The 20,981-nt window shown below is 51.0% G+C and overlaps 1 protein-coding gene across 3 annotated transcripts in view; it reads left to right on the top strand.

Annotated features, from left to right (window-relative positions):
* Positions 1-18,859, top strand: part of Sema5b (semaphorin 5B) — a 120,981-nt gene extending 102,122 nt beyond the window's left edge. The window contains exons 7-22 of one of the 3 annotated variants that reach the window (XM_057765604.1): positions 333-546; positions 1,141-1,426; positions 4,146-4,281; positions 5,519-5,726; positions 5,837-6,044; positions 12,714-12,831; positions 12,982-13,163; positions 14,196-14,339; positions 14,453-14,600; positions 14,686-14,911; positions 15,019-15,237; positions 15,652-15,822; positions 15,926-16,075; positions 16,417-16,461; positions 16,905-17,110; positions 17,324-18,859. In XM_057765604.1, the coding sequence (XP_057621587.1) occupies positions 333-546; positions 1,141-1,426; positions 4,146-4,281; positions 5,519-5,726; positions 5,837-6,044; positions 12,714-12,831; positions 12,982-13,163; positions 14,196-14,339; positions 14,453-14,600; positions 14,686-14,911; positions 15,019-15,237; positions 15,652-15,822; positions 15,926-16,075; positions 16,417-16,461; positions 16,905-17,110; positions 17,324-17,482 (2,820 nt within the window). In that variant the 3' untranslated portion in view covers positions 17,483-18,859. Of the gene's footprint in view, positions 1-332; positions 547-1,140; positions 1,427-4,145; positions 4,282-5,518; positions 5,727-5,836; positions 6,045-12,713; positions 12,832-12,981; positions 13,164-14,195; positions 14,340-14,452; positions 14,601-14,685; positions 14,912-15,018; positions 15,238-15,651; positions 15,823-15,925; positions 16,076-16,416; positions 17,111-17,323 lie in introns of those variants that run through there. The other 2 variants (XM_057765603.1, XM_057765602.1) reach the window with 2 other exon arrangements.
* The last annotated feature ends 2,122 nt before the right edge of the window (positions 18,860-20,981 follow it).

The following is a 20,981-nucleotide window of genomic DNA, read 5'->3' as shown; positions in this document are numbered from 1 at the left end:
GGGTGGGGACTGACAAATGTAGTAGGGTGGGCGGAGGATTATGTCCATGAAATATTAGGAAAAACATAAAATTCATTCTTAATCTGAAGTTCAAATTGAACCTCTCTCCAGTATTTTCTTCATCATTGAAAGTCCGTCTGGTGTCCAGTGGACACTCTTGAAGGACCTCAGCCTTTGTAATGGCTATGGGTACACAGACTGGAAGTGATGAGGGTACTTGAGATGTGAAGGGGGGCACAGGAACCAAGGGTCCCAGAGGAGACTATTCTATGATGGAAACAAAGATGCTCCCAGGACCCCATGGGAAAATTCTCTTCTCCCACCATCTCCAGGTGGAGAACCTCAGCCGGACTATCGAGAAAATCAATGGTGTGGCCCGCTGCCCCTACGATCCACGACACAACTCTACGGCCGTCATCTCCTCCCAGGGGGAGCTCTACGCTGCCACCGTCATTGACTTCTCAGGTCGGGACCCAGCCATCTACCGCAGCCTTGGCAGTGGGCCACCGCTTCGTACTGCCCAGTATAACTCCAAATGGCTCAATGGTAAGGTGGCCCAGGCCTGGGGCAGGGCTGTCCTGCCTTTAAATCCCCGTTGGCCTTTCCTGTCTCAATTGTTTTAATAAAGGATAGGGCAGGGAAGGTGTTTCCTCAAAGACTAAGACACTGGAGCTGAGCCCCAGATATCCCAAGGACCCAGGACAAAGGACAGGCTGTTGGGGGAGAGAGTTAGAAACTGAATGGAATAGTGCTTAAGGGAAGGAAGAAATCAGGAAGGAAAGAGGAGAACAGGATGAACTTCCTGTTCACCTTGAGGTTGAGTACATTTCTTTACTAACTAGCTGTATGGCCTTGAGCAAGAGCCAAGCTGCTCTCTACTGTGATGCTCTCATCTGTAAGGGGGCGGTAGTCCTAGGTCTCACCTTGTAAATTGTAGTGAGGTTTAAATGCCGGAACCAATAAAGTTCTTATGATGGAGTATTTTATCCAGTGATAAAATGCTATTAACAATGGCATTATTAACAAATACGACCGCTTCTTTAGAGCCCCTGGGTCAGCAAGGAAGGATTGAAGATGCCCACAAGAACACTGAAGCAGGCGAGTCCTTCCTACTCTGCCTTCTTCTTTCCATCCCCACAGAGCCAAATTTTGTGGCATCATTTGACATTGGGCTGTTTGCCTATTTCTTCCTTCGGGAGAATGCCGTGGAACATGATTGTGGGCGTACTGTGTACTCTCGGGTGGCTCGAGTGTGCAAGAATGATGTGGGGGGCCGTTTCCTGCTGGAGGACACATGGACCACATTCATGAAGGCCCGGCTCAACTGCTCCCGCCCAGGAGAGGTCCCCTTCTACTATAACGAGCTGCAGAGTGCCTTCCACCTGCCCGAGCAGGACCTCATCTATGGCGTCTTCACCACCAATGTGTGAGTGTCCCAGTCTCTGCTGCCAACCTTGCCTGGCATGCCTGGTGGGCTCAGCAGACCTTTTCTCAGAGTCTGGTGTCTTCATCCATAAAGCAGAGAACTCCTTGCTCCTGCAGCTGGTCATTTGTGGCTTGCTATCTCTGGAGTGGTAAGCACCAGCTCTGAGTTGCAGGGAAGGGCAGGCCCAGGCCAGATGTGTAGAAAGGGAGGGGAGGTGCATGATGGTTCCTAGAGGGCAAGCATGCTGGTGAGGACAGTGGCAACGCCTGCATGGGATGAATGGGCGGCAGTTCCAGGAATGGATTCTCTGTGTTCCCTTCTAAGAATCATGCCACCACCTCCCTCTCAGCTGCACCAGAACCTGCAGGCTGGCATTTGGAACCCCTGTTGTTCCCAGGGATGCCCAGACACTCCTCTACTGCCCCTTCATGTGGAGGCTAACAAATCGAGTGACCTTCAGGTTAAGAGTGATGAACGGGTACCATTGAGACCGAGAAAGGCCTTTGCAGTTGAAAACACTGTGTGGGGTATTTTGTAAGAACATCAGGAGCTTTGTGAGCCATGGAGTGATTCCAGGTAGCAGGCACTGGGTACCCCAACTTGTCTACAGAAAGGATACTCTGAGGGGACAGGCAAGGATGTGGGTAAGACTAGCAAGCAGCAGCAGAGAGGCCATCCTGGCCAGGGGGTGGATATTCAGCACAGCTCACATGAGCCGTGAGCTGAAAGCCTGCTGACCATGGCTAAGTGTGGCTAACTCTTGGTGTGTGTCGGGGGTGGGGAGGTGGGGTAGGTAACTGTGAACAGAGGGCAAAGAGAGCTGGAGAGACATCAAGGAAACATGACAATATCAGTGTAGACTATAACAGTTTATTGTGTAACCTCCCCATGCCAGGGGCTTGTCCTGGGGTGGGGGTGGGGTAGACAGCAGTGAACAAAAGCAGGCATGGCAATGCCATTAAGGGGGTGACATTCTAGAGTGGGCAAGCCTATTTCGAGCAGCCCATTTTAGCCATGGCTAAAATGAGAAAGCAGGTACAGAGTGGAGATCACAGGAGGCTTTCCATGGGAAGGGAAGTTTCTAGAACTAAGCATTCCAACCCCTATGCAATAAACTGTGCAAAGCTTTGGGTGGAAGGAAAAAAAAAGGTTCATGCCCTGAGAAGAAACCAGTGTGACAGGGGTGCTGAAGGGAGGTGGGAGAGAAGCTAAAGAGTTTGGGCTGTCCCGAGGACCTTGTGGATGGCTCTCAGGGTTTTGATCTCAGGGTGGACAAGGAGACATTACTGGGGGATTTGAAACATGTCATTGCGCAGCTGGGCGTAAATTTGAAGACTTTCATGCTGACTGCTTTGTGTAGAACGGATTAGGAGCCTATCCTGGCTGTGTGGGGACCAGCAGAAGGACAGGTCAGGACTCAGGGGCATGGGGTGCGGTTCTGGAACCAGGCCGAGGGAGAGAATAGTGAACACATCTGGGAAAAAAAACCAAGGCAGAGACTAGAGCTGGACAGGTGGATGTGACGGTGTCATCTCTGTGAGGGGTTCACGTCACGTTCATAGAGACGTATGTTCTGGGCCCAGAAGGATTGTAGAGGTTGTCTAGCTCTGAGAAGTTGCAGGTTGCAGCATGAACCAGTGGCTTGCTGCCCCTCTATTTAATACATATGTGTAAATGACAGGATAGATTGGAATCAAAAATCAAAGTATAGCATACTTAGCTTGGATAGTATTGTTTCATGAGGCTTCCAAATAGATCTAATTTAAAATGTATTTCTTTCTTTTTTTTGGTTTTTCGAGACAGGGTTTCTCTGTGGCTTTGGAGCCTGTCCTGGAACTAGCTCTGTAGACCAGGCTGGTCTCGAACTCACAGAGATCCGCCTGCCTCTGCCTCCCGAGTGCTGGGATTAAAGGCGTGCGCCACCATAGCCCGGCTCTAAAATGTATTTCTTAATGTGGGCCATTGACTGTGTTCTACCCCTCACTGAACAAAGAAAGGGGGTGAAGAAGTGGCACAGAGGGTCGCCCCAATGTAGTGTGAATTCTAATCAGTCTTAATAATAAAAACTTGCAGTCAGATATTGGGTAAATGCTGAAAGATCAGAGAAGTAAAGGATCCAGGTACTAGAAAGGCATCTTACCTTTACTAAACCCTCAGATGGAAGGGAGCAAGATCCTGTCTCCACCGATCCTCAGACTGAATGCCGTGAGCTTCTGTATCCTCCCGCCTTATATCCCTCTATCTGCCCAGCCATATCCCTTCCTGTCTCCACTTCCCAAGTACTGGGATTAAAGGTATGAGCCACCACCGCTTGGCTCTGTTTCTCTTTTAGACTAGATCAATCTTGTGTAGCCCACAGTGGCCTTGAACTCACAGAGATCTGTCTGCCTCTGTCTCCCAAGTGCTGGGATTAAATGTGTGTGCCACCACTGCCTGACCGCTCCACACTCTGATCTTCAGGCAAGCTTTATTTGTTACAGTGCAATCAAAATACCACCACACCCCAGTGCTTCTTGCCAATGGGATCTCCCTGCTGTAGGGTGGGAGAGTGTGAGGATCCTTCACTGTGCAGAAGGCACCAGGCTCATCCTAGCCACTTCCTGACCTAGGGGAATGAGGAATGGTGGTGGATTTAGGGGCCTCAGAAGAGGATACTTGATCCACAAGGAGGGCGGAATCTCAAAGGGAGGACCACATTCCACCACCTCTTTCCTTTTAGAAACAGCATCGCTGCTTCTGCCGTCTGCGCCTTCAACCTCAGTGCCATCTCCCGGGCTTTCAACGGCCCATTTCGTTACCAGGAGAACCCCAGGGCTGCCTGGCTCCCTATTGCCAACCCCCTCCCCAATTTCCAGGTACAGTTTTTTTTTCTTTCCCTCATACTAGCCACAAACCCACTCTCAGCACAGGCTAACATCAGCCCGGTCCTGTGGCTCTAGGCTTGTCTTTGGGGTCTGTAATGGGTCACCAAGAGGGTGGTAATTCCCCAGGCTGCTATTAAGGAGATAAGAAGAGGCAGAGCTAGGGAACCTACCCACATGCCTAGAGAGACAGGGACTTCAAGTCTACAGCATAGGAAAGACCAGGAGGGCACGGATAAATTGTGGCCAGACTTTGGGAGTTTTATCTAGAGAGTATTCACAGTGTGTGTGGTGTGGTGTGTTCTAATGCCTGTGGAATCTCTGAATACAGCCAACAGTTAGGGCTATCATGTTTGATACATGCATCCCCTATCCTGTGATGGGAAAACATAAGAGGACATATGGTAGACTTCTTTATTTTTCTATTTTACTTTATTTTATTTTTGAGGAAAATAATTAATAAAAAATATTTATTTTATTTTTTTATTTTATTATTTTGCTGTGTTGCCCTAGCTGGCCTGGAACTCACTCTGTAGCCAAAAACTCAGAGTCCTCTTGCCACTGCCTCCCGTATGCTAGGACTGAAGGTGCGGACCACCATGCCCAACCTAGATGACTGACTTTCGTGTCCTTCCAGTGCCTACTCTAGGGGCCTCGGGGGAGGTTCCAGCTTTCCAGTTCAGCAGTTCTGAGCAGATCCAGCCCAGTGATGTTGGGCAGGTCACCCAAGTCCCTTGAGCCCCTTATTCCTTTTCTGGAAGTAGGGTCAGGACTATACTAGGTCATCCCTCCTGGGTCTGTGCAAGGTTGTGATGCGCCATTAAAAAAATGGTTACCGTCTGCCTTTAAACTAGGAAACACCAACTTGGAGCTGGTTGGGATATAGGAGAAACAGCTTGGCAGACTGCGGGAGTGGGTGCCTATGAAGCAGCTTAAAATTACAGAACACCGTTCACATTCAAATGATTTATCTGGACAGACCCCTTCGCACTCCTACCCTCTTCCCAACCCTGGCAGTTCTCTCCTCCTCCATCTTCCAAGACTCAATTTCCCCCCAGTATTAAAGAAAACTCATCCTTCCCTGAAAAGGATTCAGAGGTCCACAAAGAATGCTGGGGAGCAGGGGTGTTGGAGAATTAGTGTCTACCCAAGGTCTCCGTGGGTGGAAAGGAGGCCATGGCAGTCCCTGCATGTGAGGACTGGGCTCCAGTGACTGGGTTCCTTGTGGCAGTGTGGCACCCTGCCTGAGACTGGCCCCAACGAGAACCTCACCGAACGCAGCCTGCAGGATGCGCAGCGGCTCTTCCTGATGAGCGAAGCCGTGCAGCCGGTGACACCAGAGCCCTGTGTCACCCAAGACAGCGTCCGCTTCTCACATCTCGTGGTGGACCTTGTGCAAGCTAAGGACACACTCTACCACGTACTCTACATAGGCACGGGTGAGCCGACTTGGGCCCATTTGCTCTGCAGATGGGGAAGTGGTTGTTGCTGGGTGGGGAATCAGCTGCAAGCTGCCACGGCTTCAAGGCCACTTTCCTCTGACCTCCAGAGTCAGGCACCATCCTGAAAGCGCTGTCCACCGCTAGCCGCAACCTGCGGGGGTGCTACCTGGAGGAGCTGCACGTGCTGCCCCCTGGGCGCCTTGAACCTCTTCGGAGCCTGCGCATCCTGCACAGTGCACGTGCACTCTTCGTGGGATTGAGCGACCAGGTGTTGCGGGTCCCATTGGAGAGGTGCTTGACCTATCGTAGTCGGGGGTAAGCCAAGGCAAGAGGACAAGAGAAGGGCTCCGGGTGGTTGTGGTGGTGGTTGGTATCCTGCCAATCACTCCTCGGAGGTGGTGCTTAAGGAATGTGTCTTTGGAGTGAGCCACTTGCCCTCATATCCCCGCATCCCCGTGGTTCTCCAGTTGGGTGGTGCCTTTGGACAAGTCACGTATCCTCTCCAAACATTGGGTTCCTGCTCCTGAAACATCGTGGAAGGATTCTGTTAGTGTTAATCAGCCGTATCACTGCCTAAGAGAACCATGCACTTAGTGTATTGTGGTGGCTGTTATTTTTGTGGGCAACCCCATAGTTCTGGCCTGCCAGCCATATCTAGCTCGCTTGATTTGCTCTGGAGCCCTTTAGTTCGGAAAGAAAGATCTTTGCTTTTGAAACCACAGCACTTCTTGCCCAGGTGTGGGGCAGTGGGGAGATGATGCCCGGATCAGAACAAGTCTTTAGCTTTCTTGAAGGTAGACAAACCAGATGGGCCAGCCGTGTAGCAGAACTGCAATGTCCCATTGCTTTCGGTCACATTAGCTTTAAGTGGCGTCACAAATTTGGCAGCAGTGACACCAGTATTTAAGAAGAGAAGCCAAGGCCAAATGGAACTGTGTCCCAGACTCCCAGCCCTTGAAGCCACACTGGCTGCCTCCCTTCCTCTGTATGGTCATCAAAACAGCTATGTGGACTTCATGGCCTTTGCAACAGAGTCTCCTGGCTATGCCATCTGTCCTTGGGATTTGGAGACAAATGGGATCTATGCTGCCAAGGTTGCTCTCGGAGAGCGCTAGGAGCTTGGACAGAGGCCTGCAGACTGGGGAGGAGGAGGGATGGATGGGTGTAGGAGGCTGCTGGGGATAGGCAGTCGCTGGAGCTCCTCTCGGCCCCACTCGTGGTTCCATCAGAGTAACACACATTTACAAAACCCTGCTGGGCACAGGGTGCCTTGCTAAGATGTTAGTGTGAGGGAAGGCTTGTGTGATGGGGCCTCCATAACTGGTGAGGGAGAGAAACCCTGGCCTGGATATACCACATGGGGAGAGGCAGAGGGGAGTCTTGGGAAGGGTGCAGATGGTAGAACTAGACATAAGGGGGACCCTACCTCGGCTCCACTCTCCATGAGCTGCATGAGTTCTCTCGCCAGGAAGATGAGGGATTTGATGGCACAGTGATGTTTTATTTTGGCAGAACTGTAAAGATCAGGCCTGGTACTCATGAGTGGCCTAGGCTAGTGATACACAAAGGATAGACAGTATCTTCATTCCTTTTTATTTTCTGCATGACTTTAAGGAGGCTCCAACCTCCTGGGCACTCTGGCCTCTGGATCTGTGACACCAAATATACCACACAGCTCTGTTTAGCGAGAAAGTTGTGGCTACCTGCGGATAGCATTTCCGTCATGTTCTCCTTAAATACTGTGTTGCCATGAAACTTTTAATACATGCCTAATTCTCCAAGAAGTTATAAATCCTTTAGGGAAGACCCAGTGGCCCAGTATTTTTTAGTTCTTCTCTAGTCGACCCTGCCCAGCACAGGGTGACCTTCCTCCCAGGGCTGATGCTTCAGTCAACTGATTATTTGGCTTGAGAAAAGACTGGTGCAGGGGAGGCATAGGGAATGGGCCTGGAGAGTGGACTGAGGCCAGCTGAGGACGCCAGAGGAAGACTGTGACTTGAATCATGGTGGTGGAGCAATGGGATAGAGTCTCAGAGTGCCGAGAGAGGTGGTCTGTAGGACAGGTCGGACTGTGACCAGTAACCTTGTCACGAGGCAGACGGACATCTGTGATGGGTTAGTGTGGTAAAGCCAGAGCTCTGGAGTGGGATGAGATGGTGGTGAAGGGCAGGGAAAGTTCCCCACTCACAGGAGCTGGCTTAGGAGGCCAGGAGCTTGTGTAGTGTCCCCAACACGCCGCCATTCTGCAGCAAGGTAGCAGGAGCTCTGCTCAGAGTCTTGTTTCCTGAGTTTGGTTTACAAGCTGCTGAAGTGTACCATGAAAATCCTACCATAAAGCTACAGGTGGGCCTCTACACACATGCCATGGCAACAGCATGCCTGACCATTACATAAAATAATAAAAATGTGATTAAAAAAACCAATTTCTAAAACCTAGAAACTATAGAATCCTATTATTGCAAAGCTAATCAAATGAGACCAGCATGCATGTGCAGCCAACAAGCTGTGCACTCTATATGTCAGGGAGCCAAGTGCCCATCAGAGCACATCAGAATTCATGCTATCACAGGGAGGGGCTTCATTATGTTCTAGGCATTTCAAGTTTGTCCCTGTTCCTTTCAAAGTTGGCAGAAGATGGGTAAGCAGAGACAATACCCAGCCTCCTCCTCTGCCCAGCATCCAGGAACTTGCCTCTACCCGGCCTTCTTTACCCAGCATCCAGGAGCTTGTCTCTATCCAGCCTCCTCCTCTGCCCAGCATCCAGGAGCTTGCCTCCACCTCCTTCAATCAGAGCATTCTCAGTTCTCAGCATATAGCCAATACTCTGGCTTGGCCAGAGAGTAGCTAAGATGCTCAATCCATAAGTGAGCCCTTTCCTCCTTCCTGTAGCTCTTTTACCTCAACCCTAGCTCACTCACAGATATCCTCTGCCTGCCCCCATGGGTTCAGAGTTAGGCCCCGGGCTCAAGGGCTCAATGGCGTCTCTTCTCAACAGGTCCTTGTTCTGGGCAGTCTTAAGTAATTGTTACTTTCTTAAAAACTCCACGATGCTCTTTCTACCCTGGACAGCTCCTTCCACCACTACTGCTTCCGGGAGCTACCATTCTTGGGCTTACAATGCCCATCATCCATCTCTGTCCTACTTGTGAGCCAGTGGAATAAACCTGTCCCCTTTTGTAATGGCAGCTTGAGACACAGCAGTAAAAAAGACACGGTGATGTATTGTGGACCTGACGGCTCTTTTCATGGAAGAACTCTAAATCCCCACCACTTTCCACAGTGACAGGCACTTCCATGCTCTTTAGCATGATGCTTTCATTTTCCAAAGAACATCCCTTGTTCTGTCAGTTTTGAAGTGCCCTTTAGCCCAGAGGCAGTGAGTGTGGCCTCGCCTGAGCCACGGGAGTAGCGATCCCATTTAGTTACCGGCAGCAGCAGCAGCAGGAGGAGGCCCTGGCCCTGGAGTCTCAAAGGCCTCTCAGACCAATGGGACAGCTCTATAGAGAATCTGCCCTCTTCTTTTTCCTCAGGACCGTAACTGGAAAGGTGCAGAGAGTGGGTGGACTTGGGATGAGAAAAGCAGGGTGAATTCCCACTCTGTCTTTCTGTCCTGTCCCCCTGTTCTGTCAGAACTCGGGGAAACAAGATTCCACTTGACTTGGAACCTTGGCAAACATGACCCTGAAATAGAAGTTTTCAACTGTAACTGAATTCATGGGAAGTAAACATTCTCATGCCTGGACTTCTAGTTCCAGAGGCCCGGATACAGGGAGGCATTTTGTTCTGTTTCTTATGTATTTCAAATGATGCCCGTGCAATTAAGATCCACAGCCAAGACTGGAAATGACTGCTTAGATCCAGCAAGGCTCTGGAGGAAGAAGTAAGATGAGGCACACTGGGTTCCTTCCGAATCTTCTGCTTTAGTCTTATAAATGCTGGTTCAAATGTTCCATCCTTAGCTATTCTCTCTGCTAGCAGACATTTGCTTTTTGGGGGGTAAGAAAATTTGGGGTGGTTTTGTCAACAAAGCACTTGCCTTGCAAACATGAGGACCCAAGTTCAACCTCCAACACCCATGAAAGTGCCTGGTGTGGTGACTCCCACTTGTAATTTCACCACTGAGGTGGAGATGGGAAGATCCCAGGGCCTGGTGGACATTGATTTAGCTTAATTGGTGAGTTCCACATCCTGTGAGAGACTGTCACAAAGGAAGTAGATGTGTGACACCCAAGGTTGTCATCCAGCCTCCACATGTAAGTGTGTGCATCTGTGTGAGTGTGCACACCACACACACAGAATCTTATTTGCTTTCTATAACAAGTGATGGGCTCTATTGAATTCTGACTGGTTGAACTAGTTTCCTGTGGTCCATCTCTCAGTCAGAAAGTGGGTCTTAAAGCCATAGGTGCCAGTGTTCCTATGTACTTGGATTGTTTTGAACCTCACAACGTCCAGTTCGGTAAATTCTGATGGTGAAAACAAACTGTTAGTCTCAGAAACAAAATATGGGCATGCTTATGCTATAAAATGTATTGTGCTGTCTTTGAGTGAGTAAAGAGGAGACAGATTCACTAGCCACAGACAAGGGAGTGCTCTGTATTCCCAGGTAGGCCACAGTGTGCTCAGTGTGGTTCAATCAGGGCCCTATCCACACATGCTCAAAGCAGCACCTGGATTATACATGATCGCAGGCTATCCTGGAACAGGGGCTAACACTATTATTATAAAGCTGCAGGTGGGGGCCCTTCACACACATGCCATGGCAAGAGCAAATGACAACAGGTAGATCTAAAAAGTAGAAACTACAAAATTATATTATTACCAATAATAAATAAGACAAGCAAGCCTGCACAGCCAACAAACTGTGCAGTCTATATGTCAGGGAGCCAAGTACCAATCATAGATTATCAGAATTGGTGCTGTCAGGGTGGGAAAGGCTTCTTCAGTTCTTCTTCTTCTTCCTCTTCTTCTTCTTCTTCCTCTTCTTCTTCTTCTTCTTCTTCTTCTTCTTCTTCTTCTTCTTCTTCTTCTTCTTCTTCTTCTTCTTCTTCTTCTTCTTCTTCTTTTTCTGTCGCCCTCCCGCCTTTCCTCCTTCTTGCTCTCTTCCCTCTCACTCTCCCTCCCCCCTCTCTGCAAGGCCTCCTTTTCCTTCAGTGCATGACATGGCCTATTGAATTCACTAAATGTAAAGAACTTACAGGAGCCTAGCATGGTGGCTTATGGTTCTAACCGGAACACTTGAGAGGATGGGGAAGGATCACTGTGAGTTTGAAGCCAGCCTGGGCTACATAGTAAGATCCAGGGCAGCCTGGACAATAAAGTGAGACCTTATCTATTAATTAACTAATTTATTAGTCAATCAATTAAACCATGGCTGATAAATGACTGTCCCTGAAGCTTTCTCTTGAAAAGAAAAGAAGAATTCCATTCTGGGGACAGCAAAAACTGCAAGCTCTTGCCTCTTGTGTGTATCCCGTTGGCTCTCAGCATCCTTGGCTCCTTTGATCACTAGGAAAAATCCTTTTGTAAGCTTGTGTGATGCTGTGAACTCATCCGTCCATCTTCTTATTGCCTTTGTTCCTTCTCAAGGCCTCTCCTATTTCCTCACCTCCATTTTTGGAGCCCCTGCCTTTGTGCTCCCTCAATTTTCCCCAGCAGATCTCATCAAAGCAGGGTGAAGGCTTGAGAAACAAGTGAAAGAGATCAAATGTTCCCTGGGGTGTCAGTGAGTTCACTGTGGGGCTGAAAGGCTCCCTCTCTCGGCCTCCAGGATCTAGCACTCTTCTCAGTTACCAGTGAACGGCCTATCTTGACTCCATAATCCCTCCTTGGACTCTTTTCTTCCTCCTTGAAGTCCTCCTAGCAGATAGTTAACTTTCTTATTTAAAAAAGGAAAGGGCCATGTTACCAGAATGAATCAGAGGAAAAGAAAGAACGAACTCCTGGAGTATAAGTGGAGGCTCCTGGAGCATGCACTGGGGTGTGAACCACTCTCTTTCCTGGGAAACTGCAGAGAGGCCAGCCCTTTGGCCAGGAAAGGGTGGGGTAGCATCCGGTCCTAGCGGCTCAGCTTGTTCTCCCAATGCTAAAATGCTAGCCGCTGCTCTCTGCCCCCAAACAGCTCAAGCATGGGGAAACACACATAACCCTAGACTACACCAGGCAACCTGTGTTTTGAGAAACGGGTCCACACACCAGTCAGGGTGTGGCGTGTAATGGGACTTCTGGCTGGCTGGAGGATGAAAGTAATGGGGATGATGGTCGGGACGCCTAGGTCTGGGTCCAGTTCCTCAAGATACAATTTGTGTGATCACTGGGAAACCTCTGCCGTCTTCTTTGTTCCATGCAGAGATGACTAGCCATCCTGGTGATTCACAACAGGACTTCCTTTAGCATTGCCCTGGACCTTTAAAAACCACCCGGCCACAGAGACTTGTGTTTGGGAAGACTTGGGTACCAGTGTCTCTCCTAGCTCCTCAGGAATTTTCATATGAGCCAGGCTTAAGAATGTATGCTCTGAGGGTCTGACAGGAAAGGACTTTCTCTTTGCATTTGCGAACCACATCTCCTCCAGTGGTCCCAGGTGAGGCAATGGGGACCTTCAGCTCGGGAAAACAGTCCAATCTCCTGGATAAGTCTGAGTCCTTGCTGAGCTCTCTGGCTTTCCTCCTACTGGATGGAACAGTTAGAGGCCTACCTCACTGGGTTATGTACACTGAACTCATTCACGCCTCCGAAAGGGCTTTAGATGATGCCAATCACACAACAAAGGCACAGTGATCTTCATGTTTTCTCTCTCAACTTTCTGGTGCTAGGGTTGGCTCCACCACTGAGCTAAATCCCCAACTTTGAACTTTAATCTTTTTCATAGAGGAAATTCAATAAAGACAGAGGTGCCCAGGCTGGGGTTGCCAGGTGCTTTGTAGAGACAAAGCTGAGACCTGGAAGCCAGGGAGCTTGAGTCTCAGGACTTCCATCTGGCAGGGCATGCCTGGGAGCACGGGACCCATACTGCGGCTGGGACGGAAAGCGGCAACATTGCAGCACACTTGAGGATAGTTCCAACATGAGCCTCTGGATCCAGAACATCACAGACTGTCCTGTGAGAACCCTTGTGTGCCCTCCCCTAACCCTTCCCCTTAATGCCAGCCATGACTCCCCATCGGTATATACCCCATGTGCCCTGGGATTTCATCCCTCCCCTGCCTTGGCCTTGTGTGACCGGAGTCTTGCCCCTTATATGAGTCTGCAGGTGCGGAATGTGACACGGGATGGGGGCTTTGGCCCATGGTCACCGTGGAAACCGTGTGAGCACTTAGATGGAGACAACTCGGGTTCTTGCCTGTGCCGGGCCAGATCCTGTGACTCCCCAAGGCCCCGCTGTGGGGGCCTGGAATGCCTGGGGCCAGCCATCCATATTGCCAATTGCTCCAGGTAGGTGAGGACGGGATTTGTATAGTGTCTGCTTAGGACTCATATGGAGAGAACTGGGGAATGGGGCACCTCACCCAGGGGTTTACATTTCAGTGCAGTGCTGGGCAGGATGCTATTGTCTGAGGCAGGAATTATAAGCACTAGGAGTTTTCACATCAAAGGAAGAAGAATCTCTAGCTTGTGGCAGGAAATGCAGAAAGAAAGACTGGACAGACATGGGAGTCATTGCCAGAACTAGCTTTGTTAGAGGGACGGCAGGAGATGGTGATGCTCCCAGGCTGCACCGTCTAGACACATGACCTTGGACAGACCTCTGGCCACTCTTTTGAAAACAGCGGATGCCTACCTTAGGGTTGCTGAGAAGGTTAATTGAGATAATGTATGTTAGGAACCGTACTGCCTACTACTTGGGAACTGCAATAGAATGGTTATTATCACACCTGAGCCATAATTTTAAAGACTCTTAAAATAACTATTTTATCTGTATTCATTAATTTAACCCTCACAGCAACCTCAAGGAAGTCAGAATCCAACCATTAGTCTTATTTTAAGGATAAGGGTACCCAGTTGGCAGGAAAGTCCAGTTTTGATCACTGAGGTCAACTTGGGCATGGATGTCTGAAGCTGGGGAAAGCTAATGCAAGGGGGATGAGGGGAGAGTGAGGTCTAAGAGGAGGCTTGGGTATCTGAGAAGGGGGAGAGGAAGGTTTCAGGATGCCATGGTAACTGAGACCTCTAAAGAGTGTGTCCTTTTGCCTGTCTGTGTAGGGGCCCGGCCCTATCACTGTGTCCTTGGCCCTGAGCACAGCCTGATATATGGAAGAAGGCTCTCAATACATATTTGAGGCATGAATGAGCAAACGGATGAATGCACGAATCTGCCTGAGCCAGCCTGGTTAGGAGCTGATATTTTCTGTCACTGTCTCGCCAGTCCTGACAACAATACAAAATCCATCTGCCCCAGATGCAGCCCAGATCTATGAAGCTAGGGCTCAGAGGGGCATGTGTCTCTGTCCCCTCCCACTCCACCAGGAATGGGGCGTGGACCACATGGTCATCGTGGGCACAGTGCAGCACATCCTGTGGGATCGGCTTCCAGGTCCGTCAGCGAAGCTGCAGTAACCCGGCGCCCCGCCACGGGGGCCGCATCTGCGTGGGCAAGAGCCGGGAGGAGCGGTGAGCTAGCTGTGGCTGCAGAGAGGCGGGGATGGGGCATCCTCCAGCCTGGGGATGACAACCTGGGGATGGCAGTATCTCTCCATAGGGCGACACGCCTCCTACCTCCCCAGGTTCTGTAATGAAAACACACCTTGCCCGGTGCCCATCTTCTGGGCTTCCTGGGGCTCCTGGAGCAAGTGCAGCAACAACTGTGGAGGTGGCGTGCAGTCGCGCCGTCGGACCTGCGAGAATGGCAACTCCTGCCCGGGCTGCGGCTTGGTGAGCGCCTGGGGAGCTAGGCCGGGTAGCCGGGTGCAGGGAAGTTTGCAGGCCGCGGGGCTCTGAAACCACCCTCACCCTGCAGGAGTTCAAGACATGCAACCCGGAGGCCTGCCCCGAAGTGCGGCGCAACACACCATGGACGCCCTGGTTGCCAGTGAACGTGACTCAGGGCGGCGCACGCCAGGAGCAGCGCTTCCGCTTCACGTGTCGCGCACCGCTGCCGGACCCGCACGGCCTGCAGTTCGGCAAGAGGAGGACGGAGACCAGGACCTGCCCCGCCGACGGCACCGGAGCCTGCGACACCGACGGTACGACCTGGAGCGGTGGGGCGGCCAGGAGCGGGAGCCGGGGAGGCCTGAGGGAGGAGCAGGGGCACCCCAGCCCTGGGGTCGCTGAGCCCACTGGCACTCTGCAGCCCTGGTGGAGGATCTCTTGCGCAGCGGGAGCACATCCCCGCACTCTCTGAGTGGTGGCTGGGCCACCTGGGGCCCGTGGTCATCCTGCTCCCGGGACTGCGAGCTGGGTTTCCGCGTTCGCAAGAGAACCTGTACCAACCCGGAACCCCGCAACGGGGGCCTGCCCTGCGTGGGAGACGCTGCAGAATACCAAGACTGCAACCCGCAGGCTTGCCCAGGTAAGGTTGCTGAAGGAAACTAGCCTCAGGCAACCCTGTCTCCCCAGGAACTCTCAAGCCTGGAACTGGCTTTCTAGAAGAGCTTTGACTCACTGGGATCTGAGTTCTGCCCTCTGCATGTATTCACTCAGTGGCTACTGGGGTGGAACAGAAACGAGGTCTTTCTCCATCACTACGTCGCTTTTTCTTTCCTCTACTGAGCTAGCCAAATAGGGAACTTGTTTGAGATTAAGCTGATATGGTGTTGGGGGTGGGCACCCTTTAATACATTGACCTGTTGATTTGAGGTAGGATGGATGTTGAGAGAATGAGGCTCAAGGTAGCCTCTCTCTCTCTCTCTCTCTCTCTCTCTCTCTCTCTCTCTCTCTCTCTCTCACACACACACACACACACACACCCAACTCACGCTTATAGTGCGGGGTGCCTGGTCCTGTTGGACCGCATGGTCCCAGTGCTCAGCATCCTGCGGTGGCGGCCACTATCAACGCACCCGTTCCTGCACCAGCCCTGCACCGTCCCCAGGTGAGGACATCTGCCTCGGGCTGCACACGGAGGAGGCACTATGTGCTACGCAGGCCTGCCCAGGTACTGGGTGCATCTGACTGGGGTTGGGGAATGTTTGGGAGCCGTTAAGCCTCAACAGGTAGATCTTGACACTTTCAACCTCATCCTAACCCACAACCCACAGAAGGCTGGTCACTGTGGTCTGAGTGGGGTGTCTGTACTGAGGATGGGGCCCAGAGCAGAAGCCGGAGCTGTGAGGAGCATGTCCCAGGGCCAGGTGCCTGTGCTGGCAACAGCAGCCAGAGCCGGCCCTGTCCCTACAGTGAGATTCCTGGTAGGTCCTTTTGTTACTATTTTGCCACCATCTTTCCCTTGGTCCTCATCACACATACTCCCATTCCCCCATGTCCTTCCCCTTCTGAAACGCCAACCCTGGATTGGAGTACAGGATGAAGCATCAGGAATGATACACTTGTCTCATGCTTGGGGCTGTCCTACTACACACTTATTAAATGGTCTACCCTTCGGGGAATGGGTAGGGTCTACAGAGAAACCAGAGAGAGTGAAGGTCCTAAAGCCATTAACCCACAGGTTACAGCCTTAGGTGACAGCCAGCCCAGGAGGGACTTCTCCCTCTTCACTCTCTTCTAACCTTCTCCATTTGTCTCCCTGCAGTCATCCTGCCTGCTTCCAGTGTGGAGGAGACCACCGGCTGTGGAGGTGAAAAAGCCACTCATGAAGTTGTTGCCCTTCATCCTTGTTACTCTGTACTCATGTCACAGCCCCTCATCCACCGCTTCAGTCTGCGTTCTTCCCAGTTCTACTGCAGACCGCCACGCCCTGGTGTGGGGAAGGGGGCGGTCCCCACCTGGCTTCAAGATTGTGTACAGGGCCCCCTCCCAGGCCTCCCACCTAGGAGGTCATCATCAGCCTGCCTTCAAATCCTTCTGCTGACACTTCTGACGCCACCTGCAGGCTCTCCTGGGAGTGAAGGCCCTGGTGACAGCCTCCCTGACCTCTCTCTTTGGTTCTGGCCCCCAAAGCCCTTTCCCTTCTCCACACCCTGGAACCTCTTGATGCCCTGTCTGTACCCAGGAAGACAATCAGAAGGCCTCCTCCTCCACAGCGGCTCTTTCCTTACCGCCCATCTCTCCTCCCTCTAGGGTTCAGTCTCATCCACCTGGTAGCCACTGGTGTATCCTGCTTCCTGGGCTCTGGGCTCTTGACCTTGGCGGTGTACCTGTCTTGCCAGCACTGCCAGCGCCAATCTCAGGAGTCCACGCTCGTCCATCCTGCCACCCCTAACCACTTGCACTACAAGGGTGGGGGCACCCCCAAGAATGAGAAGTACACCCCCATGGAATTCAAGGTGAGAACCTGTATGTGGAGCAAAGAGCAGGGTGAATGGGACTGTGGTCCTGGCTCTATGCTGGGCATCAGCGGATGGGGGAGCAGTGGTCCTGTGAAGGAGCCCTGTATAAACAGACTTTCCCTTAATGGCTGGCTTCCAGGACTCCTTGCCCCGGGCAGGCCCCTTCCTTATCTCTTCTCTCCTTTCTCTGGTTCATTCTCCTCCCTGCAGACACTGAACAAGAATAACTTGATCCCCGACGACAGAGCCAGTTTCTACCCTCTGCAGCAGACCAATGTGTATACGACTACCTACTACCCCAGCCCGCTGAACAAGCCCAGCTTTCGGCCTGAGGCATCACCTGGACAGCGCTGTTTCCCCAACAGCTGATCCCACCCTCCTGGACTCGGGCTCCTTGCCTTCCCAGGGCACAGAACAGTGGAATGGGACAGTAGAGCCATTTTGGTTTTCCCTCTGCCCTGGGCTGAGAACTTGCTTGCCTGGCCTGTGGGGATCCCATCGGGCTTCAGAAAGCTCTGTCTGTCACTAACCATGGGAGAGAGGGCTGGCCTCAGACCAGCACGTGGCTACGGATCCATTTCGGCCCAGGTTTCATCATCTCCTGTGACCCAGCATCGCTTTTCCCTGCCATGTCTGACCTGTGAACCTCCTGGGCATGTGAGGAAATTGGAGAGTAGAGATGGCAGGAGAGTTGGCTCCTAGGTTTGGGTTGGAAATGACTTCCAATGGCCATGGCCAGATCCTCCCCTTTTGAATGACTCTCCAGAATGCCTGAGCTGCAGTCAACTTGTCAGTGAAAGGAATTCATCAGCTGTCCCAGCAGCTTCAGATCCCAGCCAGGACTGGACCACTCTGATGCTGCTTCTAAGTGTCACAGGGGATCAATGCTGGCCTGGGTTGACCACCTCTGACAGTCTGTATCTTGACCAGGGGCATCCCTCTGGTTAGGGGCAGTGAGGACTGAGACTGGAGGCTGGACTGTGCTGAGAGACCCTTTAATGTGACGTGGTACGGGCCTTAGTCTTGCCTTCAGAATGCACGCAAGGTGGCCCAGAAGGAAGGAAGACCCAAGACCAGAGGAGGCAGAGTCTGGCTGTCATGCCTATGGAGACTGTTGCTGCTCAAGAGATGTTAGCTGAGAACTGCTTGGGAGTCTCTGCTGGCCCCTCATGTATTCAGGAACACACACACACACACACACACACACACATACACACACACACCATCTGCTACAGCAACAAAAAGGATGTTAAGCTGTGGCATTATTAATTAAAGATGATATCCAGTCTCCAAACGGAGCTGTCTTTGTGCATATGTGTGTGGGCCCTCTTGGCACGATGTCGTCCATCAAGGGAATGCTCGAGGTAACAGATGGTTTCTGAAGATGAAGGAAACGACTGGAGTGGAGTTTGACTTTAATAGAGGCCATCTTTCTGTGTGTGGGGGGTTCTGTGCACACACATACTCTTCTTTCAGAAAAGAAGCGGGGTGTAAACAGAGTTCACCAGTGAAGTCACGAGGTTCAGCAAAGACGACAGTGCAGAGCGGTGTGGGCCTGCCCTGAGCAACTCCTTCGTGGGTATGGGAAATCCAGCAGGAGGTCAACGGTGAGGATGATTCATGAGATACGTTCGAAGCTGAGTTTAACAAAACCAAATTGAGAAATGATGCCTGGGAGGTGGGAAGCCCAATGGGGTTTGTGTTGGATTAAATAAAAATCACCTCAGAGCTTCAGCCGCCAAATCAATGTGCCCATTGTGGATGCGATTGATGGACATGTTAAATTTAGAGAACAATTTCCTAACTTAATTGCATAGATCCATTCTCATAAGGTTCTCAGGAAAATAGAAGACAGATAGGCTAGGAAGCCTGGACGCTCTATGGTAGAGGGGTGGAGGGTCTCGGGGAGCAAAGGGAGAAACACCTGAAGCTTGAATGTGTCTGGAGGAAAGGAGAGGTGGAGCCTTCCTGAGACTCTGGTGGTCACATGAGACAGCTGAAGTGGCAATGTTCCTGGGCCAAGGGGAATTAGAGTATTATGGTTTTTGTATCCCTGTCTGGTTCTTGTCAGGCCCTGAGCTTCGAGCCTGTGGAGGCCTGTGGGGCATTTAGATCATGGAGTTTCAATTGCCTTGAACCTGGTAGTACTAATTAATGAAAATCGGAAAATGTTCCAGGGCCAGTGTGTCTGCCTCACCAGTGTCACTCACCTGTAACCAAGTGAGGGACAGCTCTATGGGCAGTGGTCAAGGAGACCTGCCAGATGAAGTGCCCCTCTGTTGATTGGAATGATGTCCCTAGGAAGGTACACCCTCAGGTACTGTAGCACACTCACCTGGATTCTCTTACTAGAGCATGCTTTTGGAGGCTAATCTCAGGATGCACGGAAGGCACCACCCCGCGTGCATGCAGAGGAGCTGGCATGCTTGGCAAAGGCTGTTTAGCGAATACCCCTGGCTCAGAGCAAAGGGCCCTAAAAGTCACCCTCTCACGTGTCCTGATGAGGAGGTGTTCTCTGGCAGGTGTCAGGAGGCTGAAGTATCAAGGGAAAGCGGGCTTTCTCCACACATTGGCTCAGTGAGCGTGAGGAAGACGCAGGAGCAGGTGCTTCTGGCCTTCCTGGGCGGCCCTTTTATGTTTCACTCTGTGTGTAAGCCCACTGTCTTAAAGCCAGACATATTCATTGCAGAAAATTTAGAGGCTATGTGAAACAAAAAAAAAAAAGAAAGAAAAATATTTTTACAATGATTATACTAAAAACCAAGACCAGGGATCTAAACATTTCAATGTTATGTGAATACAGTTCTTCCCCTTGCTCAGAATCAGCCCCCAAAGCAAAGGGAATAAAAAACAGAAACTCTGGCACCATTTTCAATAAAACTAGGATGTAGTTCTAATCCCAACTCATAATACAGTCTTCTGTCTGCATTCTTCGGGAACTGGCTCCAAGGCACTGCTCCCTGTGGATGCCCAAACCTGCGGATGCTCATGGTCCCTCATGCAAAATGGAATGACATTTGCGTGTAGGCGGGGCACACCCTCCTGAACCTTCTCTGGATTATTTCTGATACCTGACGCGATGTGACTGCATTATGAATCACTGTTCCATATTGCTGAGGGAATAATGTTGAGAAGAAAAGTTGGGGTGAGTGCATTACGGATGTGATCTTTTCCCCCAAATGTCTTCCACCTGTGCTTGGCTAATGGCTATGCTATGTGGATAGGGAAGCTATAGAGGGGGTCCTGTCTGTCTACAGTGACAGAAAGCAGGGGGAGTGAGAACGGGATGGGCTTGACATCCAAAAGATTTCGGAAAAGGATCAGAAATGGGGAGAGGGTTAGAAAGAAACTACAAAGAGGAGGTGCTATGAATCAAATCGACGAGCAAACATCAGCTAGATCCTCGGGTTTTTATTTATGTTGCATGGTTAAAAACTTTTTTTTTTTTAAATAAAAGGCAGATACAGAAAAGCGAGGCAAAGCAACAGTATAGCTTAGTAATGGGGCAAGATCTTTACAACAAGGACTCAGGTCAAGAAGCAAACTGATGGCAGCTGTCCCAGGACCCCTTTTCTTTCATCCTCCTGCCTCACACAATGAGATAGTTATTAGCCCCAGGAAAAAGGTAAGAGCACAGGTAAAGAAATGCAACAGCTGCCCACCGTGCGGCTAGACCAGAGCCTCCCCTGTAACGGTGGCCACGGAGACACGATGTGGGCTCACGTATGCCTTTGTCATGTATCCACTGCAATTTTTTTTTCCTATTACACGTTTTGGTCGTAGGAGAGGCGGTATCAAAGGGACAAGTCCCTGAGCTCCTGATACTAACTGAACAGAGGGATGAATGTTAGAAGAGAAAAAAATGAAA

The sequence above is a fragment of the Chionomys nivalis genome, chromosome 3, assembly GCF_950005125.1.
Source record: "Chionomys nivalis chromosome 3, mChiNiv1.1, whole genome shotgun sequence".
Taxonomy (NCBI): domain Eukaryota; kingdom Metazoa; phylum Chordata; class Mammalia; order Rodentia; family Cricetidae; genus Chionomys; species Chionomys nivalis.
The sequence above is the reverse complement of the archived record's forward strand: the minus strand, read 5'-3'. Positions and strand labels throughout refer to the sequence as shown.